A 19,026-nucleotide genomic window follows, 5' to 3' on the forward strand; every position below is an offset into this window, starting at 1 on the left:
TCCGACTGAGAAGCTGCGATCTGTTGCCAGAGATTGGCTGTGAGTTTATAGAGGAAAAGTGGCAGAGAGACGTGGGTGCTGAATACCGATGCTGCATCAAGAACCATGCACGGGCCGGAGATGACTCGATCGCTTTACATCCGACATCGCGGAGGTTAGAGCGCCCCCACGAGGCCCATATAAAACCCATCGCGACCGAGACCCAGCTCCGCCAGCAAAAGAAAAACACAGCCTCCGATATTTTTTCTAACTTGCACTACTCAGCTCCCCGTTTTTGTACTATGAGCCTCAAAGACACCGTTGTTTTCATCACTGGCGGCTCGCGCGGAATCGGCGAGGCTATTGCTATCCGTCTCGCCAAGGAGGGCGCCAGCATCGCCATTGCTGCCAAAACTGCCGACCCGCACTCGACGCTTCCGGGCACCATCTACACCGCTGCCAAGGCTATCGAGGCCGCCGGCGGCAAGGCACTGCCGGTGCAGTGCGATATCCGCGACGAGCAGCAGGTCAAGGCGGCGCTAGCGAAGACGGTTGAGACCTTTGGCCACCTGGACGTGGTGATCAACAATGCCTCAGCGATCTATCTGAAGAGCACGCTGGAGACCGAGGCGAAGCGCTACGACCTGATGCACAACATCAACGGGCGCGGCACCTGGCTGGTGACCAAGCTGGCGCTACCGTATCTGATCAAGTCGAAGAACCCGCGTGTGCTGACGATGAGCCCGCCACTGGACCTGAGCCAGAAGTGGTTCGAGAAGAACCCGGCATACACGGTCGCCAAGTACAACATGTCCCTGTATGTGCTGGGCCACTCGGCCGAGTTCGCCAAATACGGCATCGCGGTCAATGGCCTGTGGCCATACACAACCATTGGGACTGCGGCGTTGAACATGATCGACGAAGCCAAGGGCCAGCCCGACCTGCGCACGCCCGAGATCATGGCAGACGCCGCACTGGAGATCCTGAAGAAGCCAGTGTCGTTCACCGGCAACCTGTGCATTGACGAGATTGTCCTGCGCGAGGCCGGTGTCACTGACATGGGCAAGTACGCGACCACACCCGGAACCAAGGACGAGGATCTCCGGCCAGACATCTTCATTGGAGAGCCAGACCACGCTCGCTTGCGTCTGCTTCGCATCCAGCACAAGGCAAGGCTGTAATGAATGTTCTTTTAAATTGCATATCCAAATATGCGAATGCTCGCAATACCGTGGTTTTTGTACTTTTGTTTGAAAGCAACGCGGAAAATGTGCGCTTTTAGTATGCTGCACCTCTCTCCTTCACCGTATTCAATGTCTCTCTGCACATCATACATGTAGACTATCTGTTAGAAATCCGCCAGTCGTGTTTCAGAGTATATTTGTAGCCAACCCCCACCCCTTTTTGTTCTGGCATCCGATTACCCAGTGGAATCACGGCACAATGCTCGTCGCAGGTCTTTATGAGCTGCCCATGCAGATGTGTCCATCCTTGCCCGGATATGGCTTGCCACCCTTTATGCCTATAGTCGGCAATTGCACGCACCTCCTGATATCAATCCAGGATTAATCCCCAACCTTCCCTCGCTCTCCAAACTTGCGCTGCACTTTGCCACATGCTCCTTTGGTCTACAAATAGTGCAAACCGGAAACTGTGCAAAGGGCGCGTTCGCGTGCTTTCAGGAGTGTGAAGCTCCAAAGTTGCCCGACAAGGTCCCTTGGAAAATTCTCAGTACTGTGGCATTTCTGATAGATCCAGTTTAGACCAACCTTACTACAGTCCTACGTGTCGAGGATTTTTATATTAGCCGCGATATCCAAGCTCCAAACCGGGATTCGGCACAGCACGCATGCTTTCTCGGTTTTTGGGGACATGGCGATTTGTACTGAGCTCGGTAGCCAATACGACGTTATTTATCGCCCTGTACGTCCCACGTCTGCAATTCGCACACTATGTGCACCCTTAGTTTCCCTTTTTCACACCTGGAGCAGGAGAGAGGTAGCCTAGGGAAAGACCAAACACAATTTTTCGTCTCACCCATCAGCTCTTGCTTTCGCACAGGCGCAAGGATATTTAGTTGTTAATACTATCGATGGTGATACTAAGGAAAGTGGTACATCCCGGTGCAACTGCATTGCGCTTCAGATGCCAACCCAGGTGCGATGCACATGGGATCTTGTGAATCGGTATATGTACAACACATGTGCCGGTGCAAACTTTCTTCAGAGTGGGCTATTCTTATAGGTGCCTAATGCTGCCTGTTCTCTATATGAAATCGCTGGGCTGGGCTGGACCCTCAGCAAATGCCTGCGTTCTATTTTGGCCCATGAAGGCGCGGAAAAACAAATACGCACCACGGGAAATCCCTCGCTTTTCGTGCTGTAGGGATCGCTACGATGGCCCACTGTGAGAGCTGACTCCACGACAGCGCTGTGCATTGGCCAAAAGGATCTTTGCTTCGTCAGTTGCCTTCCTAAGAGCTGTGCTTTGAAATCCTCGAGAACAGAATTTTTTTGCATGGGAACGAGCACTTCTCAACTGTCACAATAACTGCCCAATGCACTTGGTAGCCTAAGATGAGATATTTGTGCGCTGTATTGTTGCTTTTAAGGGAGTTAACTCTGCCCATGGCGCAAGTCCCACCACAAGGATCTCAGACAGGCCATGAGTAGGTTTATTGAGTCCAGGCAGCTGCATCTACTCAGGCCCCCCTCTCTGCCGAATTCATTTCGTTCTGCCTATTTGTTGGGTTGGTTAGCACCCCTCCTTGCCTTTTGCAGGTGCACAATACGCGGACTTGGGACCCAGGATCCACATTTCACTTGCACGAGAGACTTGTATCCTACAGGACTGTGTGTCAAGCGCCCTTCTCTCGTGGGCAATCACTGTTTGCTCGGCTGGTAGTCTCATTTTGTTTATTGGCTATCAGAGCCCCATTTCACTCCCCTCCCTCCTTCCTCTTGGACATATGGACACAAGTAGCTGCTATACCAGTGCAGCATGGGCTCATTCCTTGACTGTGCTCCAGTGGTAGCCAGCAGCAGAAATGGCGAGTGATTCCTGTGAAGGACCTCCTCGTCCCACAAATCAATGTTGTCAGCTCAACTTACCCGTCAATCCTTCATAAGTCGCCGGTAGATTATCTTGGCGCAAAAAACCCGCCGAGAAAATCAGCTACTCACCAAGAACAAAGTGCTTGCTTTCCGATTACAATCCACATGCAATGTGCTGTCCCGGGGTGTTCGCACTCATCTTTCTACCTGCCCTTTCGCCGCTCCCATGAGGCATATCATTGATCTTTTCTCGCTGTGATGAATGCCAGGTTGGAACGCAAAACAGACAAAGCTTTGTTCGCAACTCTCTGCATAAAGAATGAGTGCAAAGAGGCGGCATGTAAAAAGCTCGACGTGCTTTATAATAGTGAGAGTCTGCAGAGAAAGAGACGACGGATTTGCTCGGTATTTGGGAACAGCGCTACCTCGCACCAGTGCTTACAATACCATCGGCATGGTGTGGGTTGCCTTCCGGCTGACAACCTGCTCGCCCGCCCATGAATTTCCTCCAGGATTCGGTATTTTTGTTTTGATAGCCCTGCCTCCTATATCAGGTGCTTAACCTAAGCGGTCGCATCGGTATCCATTGGTCAGTATATGCACTCACAAACGACTAGTCCTGCTGACTGCATACGTGCTGGTCGCAGTTCTATTTTTGTCCATTGCCACCTGTGCTAGGCTAAACCCCTACCTCCTGTGCATGCATTCTGGCGGGCGTTAAATTGCACATCATCTTTTTCTCCTGCATTATCTGGCCTGAAAGGGAGGCGCATTGCCGAAGGGGAGGGTGCATCACCCTGTGGGCCTGCCCGCCGATCTGCAATTTTCGCCACTATCACAGCAAAAGAAATTTCTCTTACATCAACCACGCCCAACCTTTTTTTGCTCGCAGCGACCGCTGGCGACCAGCCCACGTAGGTCCCTTTTTGCGGCACGACCCGGTTTCCAGCGGGCTCCTTATAAGCTGGCGTCTACAGCCTTGGGGTCTCCTCCGCTTTATCCTCACTTGGTATCAGCCCTGCAATTCGCACTTTCTCTCTTTCACTAAGCTTTTTATAGCCTTTTTTACGCAGCCAGTCATTTTTGTGATCATTTACTCGCGCATTCAGTACTTCCCAATACCCCTTTGAGATATTTTCCCTCACATCGAGGAAGGCCCATTTGCTTATTTGTAACCCTATCATCGTCATCGCCATGATGCACAGCACTACGTCCGCAGTGACCACAAAAAAGTCCCACAGACCCTATAGGCAATACCCACTTCCACGGCCCGAGAATTTCATTTCCATTCTCTACAAGTAAGTCTGCCTTTATCCTGCTATCTCTCTCTCTGCACTGGCCTGTCCGTGCTTAGTCCATGTGCCACTGGGCTCTTCCTCACTTATCCTCGCCACCATGCACCTCAAATGATCTCACTGTGTCTCTCACCATTGCTGCCTCCCCATTTTTGCCTTCACACGCAATTCGGATATCGCAGCAAGCACCAGGAATTGCCGCATGCAGGAGGAATGTGCCTGCGTGCTCCTGACTTGTCCATTGCTTACTGGTCCCCCCGATGGTCGCCCACCGCTATCAGTGTGCGTAGTTCTGGGGGCGCCATTTGCGGAGTTTCCATACATGTCACCATCGCACAATGTGTGCCAAGCGGCAAAAATAGAATTAGGAACGCCCTGGCAAACCTTGTGTTCATATTGTCCCCTCTCTTTCGTTTCTCTTTGCTGAGCGTCAAAAGAGCTACATTTCGATGCTGTTCACACTTCTATTCCTTTCTCATAATACGGATACAATTACGGAAATTACAGAAAGGACCTGGGAGCGGGCTGCCCCTTTGGCCTGAGGAAGGCAGCAGCATTTTGCTCTTCCTTGTACATAAATTTTTGCCATGGTGATGCATGCAGGTTGCATGTCGTTCAGTTTCTCTTAGAAACCTGTACAAAGACAGCTGCTGCACACAATACAAAGGTGGTCATCCTACACCCGTTTGCCGTCACCTGCATTGTCTGCCATCGGCACATGTCCTAAACCCACCCTGTGCAATTTTTTGTAGCATCCTCGAGCACCACAACTACTGGTGTCTTCACTGGAATGAAGATGGGACTCAAATTATCGTCGAGCATCCAGAGTCGGTCGCACGCGAAGTCCTGCCGCACCACTTTGGGACCCGAAAGTACCAGTCCTTCACACGTCAATTCCACCTCTACCGCTTCCGCCGCATTGCCGACAGCCGGCGCGACAAGAAATATAAAGGCTACTGTCGCTTCTTCCATCCGGACTTTCTGCGCGACCATCCTCATCTGATCAGCGGCATCACCCGTGTCAAGGTCTCGAAGGCCTCGGCTGCCGCCCGCAAGGAGAAGCGTGAGAAGGCCGCAAAGGCCAAGGCCGAAGCGAAAGCTCCTGTTAGGGCTACTAAAGAGGCCGAAATCAAGATTTGGCGGCTGAACCCAGCATCCCCCAATACTTCGCCGTCCAACGATGGGACAATATCACCGTCAGCACTGACGATGTCAAGCGATGACATGAGCACACCTGATATTGAGCGGACAGCACCAGAGTTCAACACACCCGAGGCCAAGGATGCTATTGGGTCGCTCCAAATCCTTGAGGATGTTGTCGACGAATTGAGTCTTAGAGGTACGTCATCACGAAACCACAGCCTTCATTCTGCGCCCTTATTCAATGCTCATAGCCAGCCCCTTGCCCCCTCCAAAATTCCTTCTTTCATCTGCAAGATAAATTTGTTGGTCAGAGCCCGGCTTTTTTCATAAGGAGCTGCATCGCATCCCAGTCAAAAAAAACGGCCATGCTATCTGCAAAGAAAGTTTGCATCCAGCCTGTCGGATGATGTCTCATAATCACCGCCAGCAGTCATTTCAATTGCAGCATGCCGTTGGCTGCTGCTCTGGCGGCCAATTTGCTTATTGTCATTATTGCGTTATTATGCTATTGATGGCTGAACATATATAGCGACATGCTCCAATGAAGCTGGCTATTGCATCTTATTGAATGCCGCTTTTCTTTTGTCCACTGTGCCCACACTCCTCAGCTATGCAATCCACCATGCCAACTAACGCCTTTCCAAACCCTCCATTCTCTCAAGCTTAGTTCTCTACTTTGTGCGGGAGCAAATCGACCATGTTTGCGAGACGATCAACATGAAAATCGCCAGCGCAGCTCCTGAGGGCCCATCAGCCATCCCTTACTGCAGCGAACTTTCCACTGGCCCAGCGACTCTCACTTTACCCATAGAATTAGCGCACGTGTCGAGCCACAGCGCACAGTGCTCGACCAAGTCGCCAAATACCCCACTGCTGGTCTCTGGTGTCTCCGCATCGTCGTTGCTCACTTCTGATGCACTGTCTACAGCAATCCAGGCCCATGTACAACAGCGCTCCAAGCAAATGAGCTCATCAGCTACTTCGCCGCCTATCGTTCCCAGCCAGTCATCGCTTGCGCACGTAACCGATAGCCTGCTGACCCTTGGTCTCAGCAACAACTTGGCCCCTATGCAGCTCAATTACGGACCCTTCTTTTCGCCCACGGCATCGCAACTGGGCAGCGGTACATACGATACAGTGCCAATGGCTTCACTTGGATTTGGTGCTGGTCCAATGTCGAATTCTGCTATTGCGAGCGGATTCGCAGACAGTGCCAACCCTAATGCAGTTCAGGGACTAGGAGTTACCTTCCCTTCTAGCGCCCCTTCGGCCATTTCCATGCGAACCATGTCCAACCCTACATACCTGTCCTCCACCCCACCTATTATGAACAGCCAGACAGGAATGATTACGCCTCTGTGGAATCCGGCCGCTGACCAGCCAGACCCTGCTGATGACTCAGTGTTATCGGCAGAAAGTATGTAGATTGCCAACAAACACGCTTTCCTCCATCATTCCCTGTTATATATGTTTCCTTTCTTTCAACCGCTCCATCACACTACATTCCATATTGCTTTTTCTTGCCTCTTGTGTTTTCAATACACCCCATTTGTTGTATGACACCATGTACGTATTGTCCATATATCTTGTTGATGAGGTTCAGGTCGAGAAGCTTAGCCGTACACCCATTCCACACGCAGTTTGTGGAGGAGCGACCGTTAAAGCGGCCCACAGCAGAGGCAAGCGCATTGGTGTTTCTGCTGTCAGAGAGCAAATCACCAATTTCGAGCAGATTGGGTCTCAAAGGGGTAGCAGCCGCAACGGTATGCACTAAAAGCAGTGCTGCACCAACGAGGGTGGCAAGTTCGAAATTCATGGTTTTGTTCAGAGAAAGGCTTTGTGGAAAGGCAGGCTGGGAATGCCACTGGATGTGTGCGTGGTGAGACACAAAGCATGAGCTTGAATGGTGCGGCTGGACGACTGACGTAAAGTGAAGTTGATGAGAGAGCGGTAGGGCTGGTGTATGGTGTGCAGGCTGAGAAAGGAACCTGATGGTGACAGTTTCTACACTGGACCGATGCAGGACAAATTGGTCCGCTTTTTATATACTGCATTTCCGGAAACAAGTGCGCTCAGATATCGGACCCAAATGGCCTCTACGCCATCGAACGAAGGGGGTTTAACCTCCCTAGGCACAGATTTTCTACTGCGACCAAAACGTAGCAACACACCAACGTTTATAGATCTTCTGGTCCTTTGGGGACCGGTAGCATGTATTGGCAGCACCCTCACTAGTGCAAAGCATGTGCAAGGAAGATACCCTCCTCACCTTTCAATTATTACAGGCGCTTGAAATGACCTGAGTTGCTTGTTGGAATGAGTCTGGAGGGAGAGCAGAAAGGCTGTCTGAGTGGAAGGATCTTCCTGTTTGCCACATACCATGGGCCTGACGTAGCCACACAGATAGCTGTGAAGCTCGACAGCACTGCCTAGTGGACAAACAAGTATGAGGAATATACAAAGGGTGCTTTGAAAGAGGATTCGCTTTGCCACACCGTGGCGGAGAAAGCACGGCTGGAGTGTATTTTACAGTGGTGAGTCGGGGAAGCCGATCTTCATGGTGAACCATGGCACTCAATATTGAAAGTCTGAGCTGCGAGTTTTGAAAGAGACCGTGTAGCTCATGGTTGACCACCTGTCCCTGCGCAGCCCGCTTGGCATGTCCTGACATTGCTTCCTGTTTGCATGTCAACCGTGTAGCTGAGAATCCAAGCTTTCATAGCAGAAGGCTGGCATGGCCGTGCAGCATGCGATGCTTAAATACCACTGACCGAGTAGACGGAAGAACCGGCAATTCTCCTCACTGTATATTTCTCACCACTAATGGCAACGTCCCCTTTATTTTTATATTATAGCACACCAGCGAGTGTAATCCCACCTGTATAATACCGCATATCCTGAATCATGTTCTCTTCATTTTCCTCGTCAAGCGACATGCAAAGCATCGGCGATAGCTTTGCCAGCATGATGGGCCAGCTTGCCCAGCAGGACCACACTTTCGAAGACAAGTGGGGATTCGTCGTTTCAGAGAGCTGGGTTGTACTCTTGCAATCGCTTGCCATCGTATCCTTGCTTTCATCTATAGTCGTGTTGATATTCATGGGCTACTTTATCGTTTCCTACCGCAAGTACCTGAAGCGGTTCTCGTTGCAGGTATCTGGATATGTGGCGCTAGCAGATATGATAAACTCGATTCTGCAAATAGTTATGCTGCAGAACAGCATAATGACGAAGCTATCCGCACACGGACTACGGTTCATCCTCTGGCTGACCATGTTCAGCACTCTGCTGTTTGTGTTCCTCACATTTGCTATTTCCTTGCAGCTGCATCTGAGTACACTGACCCAGGTGCGTGTTCGTGTGTACATGCGCCTCGAGAAATTCTATGTTCCGATATGCGTGGCTTTAGCAACCGTGCTACCGGCTATTGTCGTGGGCCAGACCAAGGGGATGTATTGGGAGTCCAGCATGCACTCGTTTGCGTGGCCGGCGCCGACATGGAAGCGGAGGCTACTCCTGTGGGCGTGCAACTACGCATGGCTTGTCGTTACCATTGTGTACTGCACAGGCATTACGCTGTGTCTTGGTCTGCGTGTCCTGTCCATGTGGCGCAACTCTGTCGAAGTGACACTGGCTCCGCGCCCGCCCGAAAAGTGGGACTGGGGCACGATAACCCAAGCCGGACGGGAAGACATGGAAACCATCGCTGAGACTAGCACCCTGCGTACCACCCGGTCAATGGGCACGCTAAACATCGGCGAAAGCACCTCTGACCTGGCCTCACTCAATTTGCCTGCTGAGCCGCCCCACTCCGCAGCCAGTAACATGACGTTCATTGAGACCAAGGGCCGCAGGGTGCAGCGGTCGGAAAACGTCGGCTACCTTTTGCCTGTATGCAGCAGCCCGCAGGCCGGCAAGCAGCGTGTGCAGGCCGTGCGCTCGTTTGTTGACAAGAAGCGGTTCCTGAAATCTATCCAGCGCCTGGCATGCTATCCATTGGTGCCGATTATCACGCAACTGGGCGTCGTGGCCATGAACATCGCGCCCGAGCCGTCGAAAGGGCTGTACATTTACGGTACGCTGATGGCGACGACCAGCGGGTTCCTGAACTTTTTGGTGTTCACGCTCAATCCCGCGCTGTCTGACATTTGGAAAGAATCGGCAGCCAAGGATAAGGCAGCACAGACGTAGTGTATTGCGAATATATTGTTCGTCTAACAAAGCCACTATTTGGCGTCAATGGTCCTGCTGAAATTACGCTTGTGCCAGATTGTCTGACCTGCTTTACAAGATCTACGGGCAGCAACTCGCTCTTACCAGCCGCCGCAAATCATCCAATTGCATGGCCAAATCCGATGCAATTTGGGCATTACCTTTGTCATTGAGGTGGTGTGAGGGGGGTGAGTGCGGCCGTGAACACAGCTGGCCACATCAAATTGCCCGGCCCTTGTGGATGCTTCATTTGCAACATCCCCCACGTAGTGCATTACAAAGCGATCGCAACGGCAGCTTTAAGACCTGACTCCAAACGCCCTTTTTCGTTCTCAACGGCGAATTCCTGTTGAGCCTGCGGAGTTCCAAATTGAACAGCAACAGAAAGAGCGCCTCTTCGGGACCGTCTTTAGGACCGTGCCAGGGTGAGCAGCAAAAGATTTGCAAGGTGTAATTTAAACGCTCGCTTTTGTGTTCCACCCGTCTGCTTCAAGCAGGTGGCGCTCAACAGTGGAGAGGGGCCGCAAAACAAACAATGGCACTGCTCACTGACGCACTCGCGACTAACTTTCTCCTCTTCGCCTCTACACCCAGCTCGCCTTATTTTATACCCTTTTGTTAAACCGTTACACCACAGTTTTCTCAGTTTTCTTACTGCGCTTATTTTGCTTTCTCCGCACACACGCAGCTCAGTAATTGGACTTGTTCGTGTGCACTTTTGCCACTGATTTTTTCAGTGCCTTGAGAAAAAAAAAAAAAAAGGTCTTTTTTTACCATTTTAGGCTCATGGCAGAACTAGTGGAATTCGACGGCAAACCGCTCAAGCCCAAGGCAGCCCGACTGCTTGGACTGCTGGACCCTGAAGATGGCACTGGTTCTGGATCCTGGACATGGTCCAACAGCGAGGACACAGTGGCAACGCCATTACCAGACAAACGGGAAGACAGCATGCCAGCAGCCTCGTTTGAGGGCACGCTGACACCGGCCTCCCCAGTATCCTTCACCGCCGACACCATCGACCTGGACCACCAGCGAGAATCCACTGGGACCACGCTGGGCTCATCGGGCTGGAAACCAGATTGGCCTGAGCCCGACGACGAATACGTGGATGCAATGCTCAGACAGCGGCCACACCAGCCTAACGAGGGATTTGCAATGCGGCATGGCCAAAGAGGCCGATCCACGTTAGCTGACTCGGTCATGGAAGACGACCCATTGGCGGTCTGGGAGCAAATGGCAGCACTGCCTCGGTCGTCGGCAGTGCCCAGGGGCGCGACCAACGTATGGGCAAGGCGGCATGGATTCATGCTGCCATGGGACATGCTGTTTGTGGTGCAGTGGGTAGCGTCGCTGGCACTGACATTCGGGTTCTTCAGGCTGGTTTACCCGCTGATCCGGGCCAGCGACACCGCGGGACCGCTTCGGCTGGCGGCGTGGGGGATAAGCCTGCTAACGATTATCGCAATTCCGACAGCATTGGTGCTGAGCGTCATTGCGTCGCTGGTAGACACTGAGGCGGCCGAGGTGCGGGCCAGCGGGATGCCGCGCGACATGTACTATGTGCAGACATGGGGGGTGCCGGCGATCGACCCGATGTCCAGCGTGTGCCGCGTGTGCCAGGTATCGGCGTCTGTGACGACGCGGCACTGCAAGCGCTGCAACAAGTGCGTGGCTGGCACGACCACCACTGCCAGTGGCTGAACACCTGTGTGGGAGCAGCGAATTACCGGTGGTTCTTCGCCACACTGGTATCAGCCGTTGTGGCCCTGGCCGGAGTGCTAGTGCATGCGGCGTGCCTGGTGCATATGGCTGGCTGGAACAATGCAGCATTCCTAACCACTGTCCACAGGGCATTTGGCAGCGAAACCGAAGCGATGGTGGTACTGGCGCAATGCTTGCTGGCATTCTATCTTGTAGCCGCTGCCGCGGCGCTTGCTGCTGTATCGATGCTGCTGGGGCTGCATGTCCGGCTGTGCATGCTGGGCGTGACCACCACTGACTACAATGCGTATGTGCAGAAGCATAGGATTCCATGGTATGTGTGCTGGCGCAGGCGCGAGCACGAGCAGATGATTCCGATGGTGGAGGTGTCGCACCAGGCATTCCGGCACTCGTCGGCGTCGTCAGCACCACCGGCAGCCCGTGTGGACCGGCCATTCCCAGCTCGCGCGCTGGCGGCAGTCCAGCGGGGCGCTGGCAAGATCTGGATGACTTTAAGCAGCATGCGGCACCAGCGCACGCATTCGCAGATTCCCACATCCCCTGTATAATAGCCAGTATATTTTGTTAATCCCCAAAAACCTCCGTCTTACTTGGCCAAATGGCAGTTCAGCGCCTTGCACTCGTCCTCCAGCTCAGAAATAACAATGACCTGGACGCCGTGGTTGCGCAGCTCCTCGATGCCAGTGCAGTGGACAAAGTTTGGCGGCTCGGCCACGCCCACAAAAACCCTCGCGATCTTTGCGTTCAAAACACGCTTGACGCACGGCACGTTGCCTGACAGGCGCGTTGAGCACGGCTCCATGGTCGTGTACATGGTGGTATTCGCAGTGCTGATGTTTTTGTCGGCCAGGGCCATCAGCGCACATTGCTCGGCGTGCGTGTTGCCCGGGAACTGGCGAGAGTAGCCGGTGCTCAGGACCTGGGTTCCGTCGGTGATCACCGCGCCGACATTGTATGCGGACTCGACGCTGGTGCAGTTGCGGGCCTCGGCGATAGCCATGCGCATGAAGGCAATGTCCTGCTGTGTGTATTCCGGCATGGTATTTGAGAAAACGAAAACAGAATGAGAAGAAAAGAAGCGGGGTGCCAGGTATGGCGTGTAAAAGTTCAAGAATAGCTGATTGCAGTATCAAATATTATGCGTTTACTTTGCGTGAATCCGGCCAAGCTCAGCCACGGCCTTGTCGAATTTCTTGCTCTCAATCCTGTCCTCTATCCGCTGCTCGTTGAACGGATTGCAGATGACGGCAATATATGCAGCATGTATTTGCTGGAATATGTCGCGGATCTCAGCACCCCTTACCAGCGACTCTGGCACCGACATGACCAGGATGATCTTGTTTCCCGTGTTCATGGCGTATCCGTACACGACCATGTCGCCGACGGTCTGCAGGAGTCCCAGGTAGAGGTCGGAGGCCTTGGTGGTCAGGCGCTCCTCGATCACGTCGCAGGAGGTGTGGGCGAGATAGTGGTATTTGACGTCCTCCTGGTAGTTGTCAAAGTTGCGCAGGTAGATTGGGTTGCCATGGCGGTTGATGATCGCAATGCAGTGTATCTTCATGGTCAAAAAGGCAAAAAAAAAAAAGGGGCGTTTGGGGATAATTACCGGCAATACTCACGGCTACGTAGCGTTTGTGTATGAATATGCCAGACACAGAAATATGTTTATGGTCATATGAAAATTTGCTGATATTTTTTGTTAGTTGAGGGTAGGCATGTGGACGGCCGAGCGACGGTCATCGGCATCCTCCTTGCGCCAGAGGCTGGTGACGGTCTTGTACTGGGTGTAGAAGTTGACGCCCGACTTTCCGTAAAAGTTGGAGTCGCCCAGGAACGACGCCTTGTTGCCAGTGAACGAGAACATGGGCAGGGGCACAGGGATGGGCACGTTGATGCCGATCTGGCCGGCCTCGACCTCCGACTGGAACTTGCGCTGCGCTGGCGCCCGACCGCGTGAAGATGGACGCGCCGTTGCCGTACCGGTTCTTGTTGACAATCTCCAGCGCCTCGTCCATCGTGTCCACGCGGATGCACGACAGCACCGGGCCAAAGATCTCCTCCTGATACGACGCCATCGACGTCTTGGTGTTGTCGATGATGGTCGGGCCCAAAAAGTTGCCCTTCGGGTAGCCAGCGACCTTGACGCCGCGGCCATCCAGCACCACCGACGCTCCATCGTCGACTGCCGACTGGATCAGACCCTCGGCGCGCTGCTGGGCGGCCGGGGTGATCATCGGGCCGATATCGGCGCCCTTCTCGAACCCGCCGTTGACACTGAGCTGGCGCGCGCGCTCGGCAATCTCAGGAATCCACTCGGCAGTCTCGCCGACGAACACAGCGACGCTGAGCGCCATGCACCGCTGGCCGGCGGCTCCAAAGGCTGCGCCCGAGATGGCATTCAGCGCATGCTCCTTGTTGGCGTCCGGCATGATAATCGCGTGGTTCTTGGCGCCCAGGTTCGCCTGGCACCGCTTGCCGTGCTGCGAGCACCGCTCGTAGATGTACCGGCCGGCCTTGTCGCCGCCCACAAACGACACTGCCTTGATGCGCTCGTCCGGACGTCAAAAAGTTCACTGTGTCGTGGGCGCCATGCACGATGTTCAGCACGCCCTTGGGGATGCCCACCTCCTCGCACAGCTTGGCCAGGATCATGGCCGCCCCGGGGTCGCGCTCCGAGGGCTTCAGCAGAACCGTGTTGCCGGTCGCCTATGGCCACCGGGAACATCCACAGCGGAATCATTGCCGGAAAGTTGAATGGGCAGATGCCAGCCACCACACCCAACGGCTCGCGCACCGTATACGTATCCATGTCCTTGGCCACCTCCAGCTTGGTGCCCAGCAGGTGGTCGGTGATGCCTGTCATGTTCTCCACCACCTGCAGCCCGCGCAGAACATCGCCCTGCGCATCGCTGAACACCTTGCCTTGCTCGGTCACTATGCTGGCCTGCCAGCTTGTCCATGTTGTGCCGGACCGCATGCTGCAGATCCAGCATCTTGCGCTGCCGCGTCAGGACGCTGGTGCGCCTCCACTCCTTGAACGCCGACTGCGCGCTGGCCGCCGCCTCGTTCAGCTCCGCAGCCGTCGCCTTGGGCACCCGCGTCACCACCTCCTGCGTCGCCGGGTTGTGCACATCTATCCACTTCGTTGGTCTGCGACTCAACGAACTCGCCGTTGATGAACAGCTTCGTGGTCGCCACGTTGCTGCTCATCGACCGCCTGAGCAGAGTGCCCGCCGCACGGGCCTTGTTGATGTTGGTGAGACGAAGCATGACTTTCAATATTTATTGCGAGAGAAAAATGAATGGAGGAAAGCAGCGCAAGGACGGGGCGGCGGGCGCTGCTACTTATACTCGGCGCTGATGGACCAGGGGCGGCTGGCCAGGTATTTCCCACACAATCGTGCCCCTTTACAGTGCTGGCAAATAGCGTCCAAGCCATGCATGATGGCTGCTGAGCCGTGGGACTAAGTGGATTTCGCTTCCCACCCTGCTTGTATCTTCCCATTAACCAGAGAAGCTCCACTGCCTGCTAACCCCGGGCTGTGTGTGGATCCTTTCCCGGGTCAGAAACAAACAAGACTGCTATCTCGGAGAAATTAATTGCCCCCCGCGTCTCTTGCAGCTGGTACCGCACCAAATAGCCTATGCATGTGCGCTACCTGCCCTAAACGGTCCCGGGGCAGGGGACCACTAGCCCAGCCCTTTCTATCTTGAGTCAGTGTCCCAATAGTTTATTGATTCGGTGACGTGAAGACAGGGAGAATCGGGCGATAGCCCAGACCCGTGGAAGGATCGCCAACAAGCCCTCACTCCTCCTCCTCAGGCGTCTCATAGTTTTCGTCGTATTCCTCAGGCACATCGCTCTCGCTCTCGGCGACAAAGTCCTCATCCACACTCGACTCATCGTCATCGCCGCCATCCCCGGCACCAGCAGCGCCCTGGAACGCCGCGCCGTCGTTATCCGAGTCATCATCCATGCCCTTGTACGACACCGACGTGGTCTCGTTCAGCTCGCTCAGCATCTTGATGCCGTGCTCAGCCATGTACTCCTCAAGGCTGGCGTGCTCCTCGCGGTTGATGCTGGCAAACTGGTGGTCCTGCGCCCCGTGCATGTTGAATTTTCAGGTCGAACGTGCGCATTTTGTTGGAGCTCGAGGCCTCGACGCGCGAAAACACAATGCTGGCAATGTCCGAGTGCGGGATGTACAGCGGCGGCTTGGGCGCGAACAAGAAGCCCTTGTCGAGCGGATACAAGGTGCCCTCGTTGGCCTTGAGCGACGCCTTGACGCCCTGCGAGCCGTGGTAGGCGCGGAAACTGCCGCCCTCGATCAGCCGCTTGTCCGCCAGGCCCTTGAACACATTGGCCACGATGCGGTACAGCGGCTCGTCGTAGTGTGTGCGCAATCTGCCCTCGTATTTTGCCGCCAGCCCCTCGGCCTCCAGATTCAGCTCGACCGTCATTTCCTCGTCGCGCACAAACTGCAGCACCAGGTACGGGTACCGCGTCTGGCCCTGGCGGATCGGCGGATTCAGCCCCACAATGAACATCATGTGCAGCTCATCGGGCTTCGAGACAAGGAACAGCCGCTGCACGTTCTCGTACGGGATCTTGTAGTCGTAGGTCTTGCCGCGGAGACGCAGGAAGTGCGGGAACATGTCCACGCTGTACCGCCCGCGCGGTGTCAAGGCACAGGATCTCGGGGAACTGCACAATGCTGTCGCCGCTGACCTGTCCCAGATCCGCACGCTCCTTGATCGTATCATGCAGCACCGACGCCGCGCTAACCTCCTCGTCCTCCTTCTCGCCGTCCTTGTCTCCATCCTTGTCTCCGTCGACCGACTCGTCATCCGAGGCCTTGTTTGCCCCGCTGGCCGTCTGTCGTCCCCGGCACATAGAACCGGATCTCGACCAACTCGTCGGGCGCCCCCTTGCGCTTGACGCCCTTGGCCCTGGGCGGCTGCATCTCGACGCTGACCTCGTTCTTGTTGGCCAGGTTGGTGTTCGACACATACCCCATCGGCAGATCGAACATTGGCCGGTTGTCGACACGGAACGTCATATTGGTGCCCTCGAAATCCGCCTTGCCCCAGTTCCACCCCTTTATGCTGATCTCACGCACCTCAAACGGCACCCCGTGGAACATCTTCCGCACCACGTCGCGCAGCGACTCTTGGTCGTCCTCGCGGAACCCATCGAGCTTGTGCACTGTGCCGCTTTTCGTGTGGATCCGCAGCCCGTACCCGCGCGCCACCCGCTGCCACTGGATGCGACGCAGGTCGTCCCGCTGCAGCGCCAGCATGCCCACCGGCAGTGTCAGCCCCGGAATCGAAAGGCCCTTGAGGTTCTCCGCCTCGCCCTCTGCTGCCTTCCACCCTATTCCCGACGCATTTACTCGCATTTGCCCCACCGCCTTCACGTACGGCTCTGTCGCCAAGTAAATATCGTTGAACCTCAAAAACCGATCGTTGCTCATTTTATTTGGATTTGATGTGGTCAGAAATAAGTGTGAGAAAAATAAAAAGAGCGAGTTCAACCAGCAAGAGGTTGGAATTTGCGTGCTGCTGTTTCCCTCCGAGCAGGAGACACGCCTGGGTTGTCATGAAGACAGAACGCGTCAAGAAAAGCGAGTTGATTTGATCTGGATAATTGATTAGCCCATGTGGGACACCACTGGCTCCAAAAGCCAATGTGAAGTAGATGGTCAACAAGCGCGTGCGAGCCAGCATCAGCGCTCACAATTTATTGTAGTAGACCCACTGGATAAGCAAGACAATGCTGCAGACGCCGTTCACGACATTATATACCTCCACACAACTGGATTCTACCACCTGGGGAACTGCGTAGAGGCAAAGCGATCCGATGACTGTAAACTCGATCGCTCGAAGGAGATGGTACGCAATCAGCACGTACGTAGTCGACTTGCGTTTGAACACCAAAATAATAGATGGAATGAAGTAGGCGGCATAGACCCAGAACACCATGCGGTAGCAGAAGTGGCCCATGGCCCGAAAGAAGTGCGCTAATCTGACTTCCATCAGCCTTCAGCAGATCCTGAATCTCAACGCCGCCGGAGATATACGCTTGGTAGGCATACTCCACGACAAGAGATGCCGCAATAGCCATAAGCAATAGCTTAAAAGTCTGTGAGCATATCTCGGAATAGGCGCTCTCCAGGTCGTCGTCCTCGCTCCCCTGCTTATTTTGCAGCGGGTTATCGCCCTTTTCCTTGTCACTGGGGTTAGTCGCTCGAGAGCCACTGAAAAACCGTATGACACCCGCCACCCATCGCTGAGGCATAATTACAACGAGTAACTTGATGAACCTCCAGACCGCGCAAACCGTAATGAGTACCCAGTACAATCCTGCATGCGGAACCGCTAGCCCAATGCCACTAACCAGGGGCACGTGGAAAAACTCTTGGAATAAATACATCCCAAAAATCGAGCTGGCTTTTCCGCCATTTGAACAGGCTGACGCCAAATAAAGCCTGGCAATGTAGAGCTGCTGGATGAGCCACAGAGAGAGCAGTGCTGGGTAGAGCGCAAGGTAAATCGCGGTTGATACTGTCGAACGGGCCGTCGATGACCCAAGGTTTAGGCCTAGTGCCAAACCCTTACCCTCATTCAATTTCAACAACTTGTGAACCCTGTCGTCCACTCTGCGTTCGATGCGTTTAGAAGCCTGCTCAATGCTAGTGCGTACGCCACGGATCCTCATGTCGATATCGACAGTTGCACTGAGGGCTTCAGGCTCCTCGCTTGTGCTGTTGCCATCAGCAAGTGGGAACCTCTTCCATTCCATCTTGGCGTCATTGGTCCAGATAGAGCAGAGGGAGGTACACATCCTTGGCGCTAGTGCTATCAGTCATGCTATCAGTCGTGCTATCGGATTTGACTGCTTGTCCGTGGGCGATGGTGCACTTGTTGCAATGAATATTGGGCAGGGAGTCGGACCTATACACGTTGTCCTCGAGATGGATCTTCCACTTGGCCTGGGTATCCACTTGGAATGTTGATTTCGAAACGCAGTGAGCCTTGATACCTTTTCCCTTCTGGTCATCACTGTAGCACGTGGTCTCCCCGATCGTAGACGTGAGCCAACGCTCGCCAACAAGCAGGTGGGGGTCGCTGATATTCGGATGAGGTGTGAACTGGCCAGCCTTCTGAATGAAAACACACATGGATTTATGACCCGTATCTGTCAGATTCAGGCTCAGACGCTTCTCGAAGACTGGGTACCGATTCGCCAGGCTCTGCGGCTCGATGTGCCAGACTTCGGTGGCATTCTGGAAGAACGTCTCGAGTGAGTCAGAGTCGCACGACTTGTTGTTGACATATACCTTGGCCTCGTATTCAAATGGTTCCTTCCATGCGAGCGAGATAGGCTCGGCAGTCTCGTTGGCAGGCGGCACAGGATGAAGATAGGGAACATTCGTGGTTGGAAAGTAGAAAACCATGAACGTTTGCACGCTCAGGAACAGCGACTGCAGAAGCAGCCATCCGGCAAACGCAAGCACAGCTAGCTGCACAAGCTTAGCAGCAGACAGAAAAATATTCATGTCGTGGAAATATAGGGAGAAATATTTGAAAAGTGGATGAGAAGAGAGGAGAAAGCCCTTGCT

The 19,026-nt window shown here is 54.1% G+C and overlaps 10 protein-coding genes across 10 annotated transcripts; 4 read left to right on the forward strand and 6 right to left on the reverse strand.

The window, feature by feature from the left end:
* Positions 1–239: 239 nt before the first annotated feature.
* Positions 240–1,160, forward strand: DL89DRAFT_279055 (short-chain dehydrogenase/reductase SDR; the record flags this gene model as incomplete). Its single annotated transcript, XM_040889544.1, has 1 exon — positions 240–1,160. Exon 1 carries the CDS (start codon positions 282–284, stop codon positions 1,158–1,160), a length of 879 nt encoding a protein of 292 aa, XP_040740685.1. The 5' UTR covers positions 240–281.
* A 5,027-nt stretch (positions 1,161–6,187) lies between these two features.
* Positions 6,188–6,895, forward strand: DL89DRAFT_259859 (uncharacterized protein; the record flags this gene model as incomplete). The annotated part of the gene is made up of 1 exon (XM_040885724.1): positions 6,188–6,895. One exon carries the CDS (start codon positions 6,188–6,190, stop codon positions 6,893–6,895), a length of 708 nt encoding a protein of 235 aa, XP_040740686.1.
* Positions 6,896–6,968: 73 nt separating this feature from the next.
* Positions 6,969–7,286, reverse strand: DL89DRAFT_259860 (uncharacterized protein; the record flags this gene model as incomplete). Its single annotated transcript, XM_040885725.1, has 1 exon — positions 6,969–7,286. One exon carries the CDS (start codon positions 7,284–7,286, stop codon positions 6,969–6,971), a length of 318 nt encoding a protein of 105 aa, XP_040740687.1.
* Positions 7,287–8,288: 1,002 nt separating this feature from the next.
* Positions 8,289–9,679, forward strand: DL89DRAFT_269769 (uncharacterized protein). Its single transcript, XM_040888422.1, has one exon. The coding sequence runs from the start codon at positions 8,405–8,407 to the stop codon at positions 9,659–9,661; it is 1,257 nt and encodes a 418-aa protein (XP_040740688.1). The 5' UTR covers positions 8,289–8,404; the 3' UTR covers positions 9,662–9,679.
* A 589-nt stretch (positions 9,680–10,268) lies between these two features.
* Positions 10,269–11,449, forward strand: DL89DRAFT_59108 (uncharacterized protein). The gene has a single exon (XM_040891844.1). The coding sequence runs from the start codon at positions 10,469–10,471 to the stop codon at positions 11,381–11,383; it is 915 nt and encodes a 304-aa protein (XP_040740689.1). The 5' UTR covers positions 10,269–10,468; the 3' UTR covers positions 11,384–11,449.
* Positions 11,450–11,877: 428 nt separating this feature from the next.
* Positions 11,878–12,443, reverse strand: DL89DRAFT_305234 (uncharacterized protein; the record flags this gene model as incomplete). Its single annotated transcript, XM_040890888.1, has 1 exon — positions 11,878–12,443. One exon carries the CDS (start codon positions 12,441–12,443, stop codon positions 11,991–11,993), a length of 453 nt encoding a protein of 150 aa, XP_040740690.1. The 3' UTR covers positions 11,878–11,990.
* A 105-nt stretch (positions 12,444–12,548) lies between these two features.
* Positions 12,549–12,965, reverse strand: DL89DRAFT_226448 (Sedlin; the record flags this gene model as incomplete). Its single annotated transcript, XM_040884812.1, has 1 exon — positions 12,549–12,965. The coding sequence occupies one exon, from the start codon at positions 12,963–12,965 to the stop codon at positions 12,549–12,551; it is 417 nt and encodes a 138-aa protein (XP_040740691.1).
* Positions 12,966–13,103: 138 nt separating this feature from the next.
* Positions 13,104–14,705, reverse strand: DL89DRAFT_324698 (uncharacterized protein; the record flags this gene model as incomplete). Its single annotated transcript, XM_040891477.1, has 6 exons — positions 14,546–14,705; positions 14,377–14,514; positions 14,121–14,348; positions 13,979–14,083; positions 13,333–13,944; positions 13,104–13,304 (listed from the first exon to the last, which is right to left on the reverse strand). Exons 1-6 carry the CDS (start codon positions 14,672–14,674, stop codon positions 13,104–13,106), a joined length of 1,413 nt encoding a protein of 470 aa, XP_040740692.1. The 5' UTR covers positions 14,675–14,705.
* A 505-nt stretch (positions 14,706–15,210) lies between these two features.
* On the reverse strand, positions 15,211–16,959 carry DL89DRAFT_305248 (SSrecog-domain-containing protein; the record flags this gene model as incomplete). The annotated part of the gene is made up of 4 exons (XM_040890889.1): positions 16,304–16,959; positions 16,096–16,272; positions 15,537–16,067; positions 15,211–15,484 (listed from the first exon to the last, which is right to left on the reverse strand). The coding sequence occupies exons 1-4, from the start codon at positions 16,876–16,878 to the stop codon at positions 15,211–15,213; spliced, it is 1,557 nt and encodes a 518-aa protein (XP_040740693.1). The 5' UTR covers positions 16,879–16,959.
* Positions 16,960–17,201: 242 nt separating this feature from the next.
* On the reverse strand, positions 17,202–18,963 carry DL89DRAFT_259866 (uncharacterized protein; the record flags this gene model as incomplete). The annotated part of the gene is made up of 2 exons (XM_040885726.1): positions 17,202–18,206; positions 18,247–18,963. 2 exons carry the CDS (start codon positions 18,961–18,963, stop codon positions 17,202–17,204), a joined length of 1,722 nt encoding a protein of 573 aa, XP_040740694.1.
* Between the last annotated feature and the right edge of the window lie 63 nt (positions 18,964–19,026).

This window comes from Linderina pennispora (genome assembly GCF_002104995.1).
Source record: "Linderina pennispora strain ATCC 12442 chromosome Unknown DL89scaffold_14, whole genome shotgun sequence".
NCBI lineage: Eukaryota > Fungi > Kickxellomycota > Kickxellomycetes > Kickxellales > Kickxellaceae > Linderina > Linderina pennispora.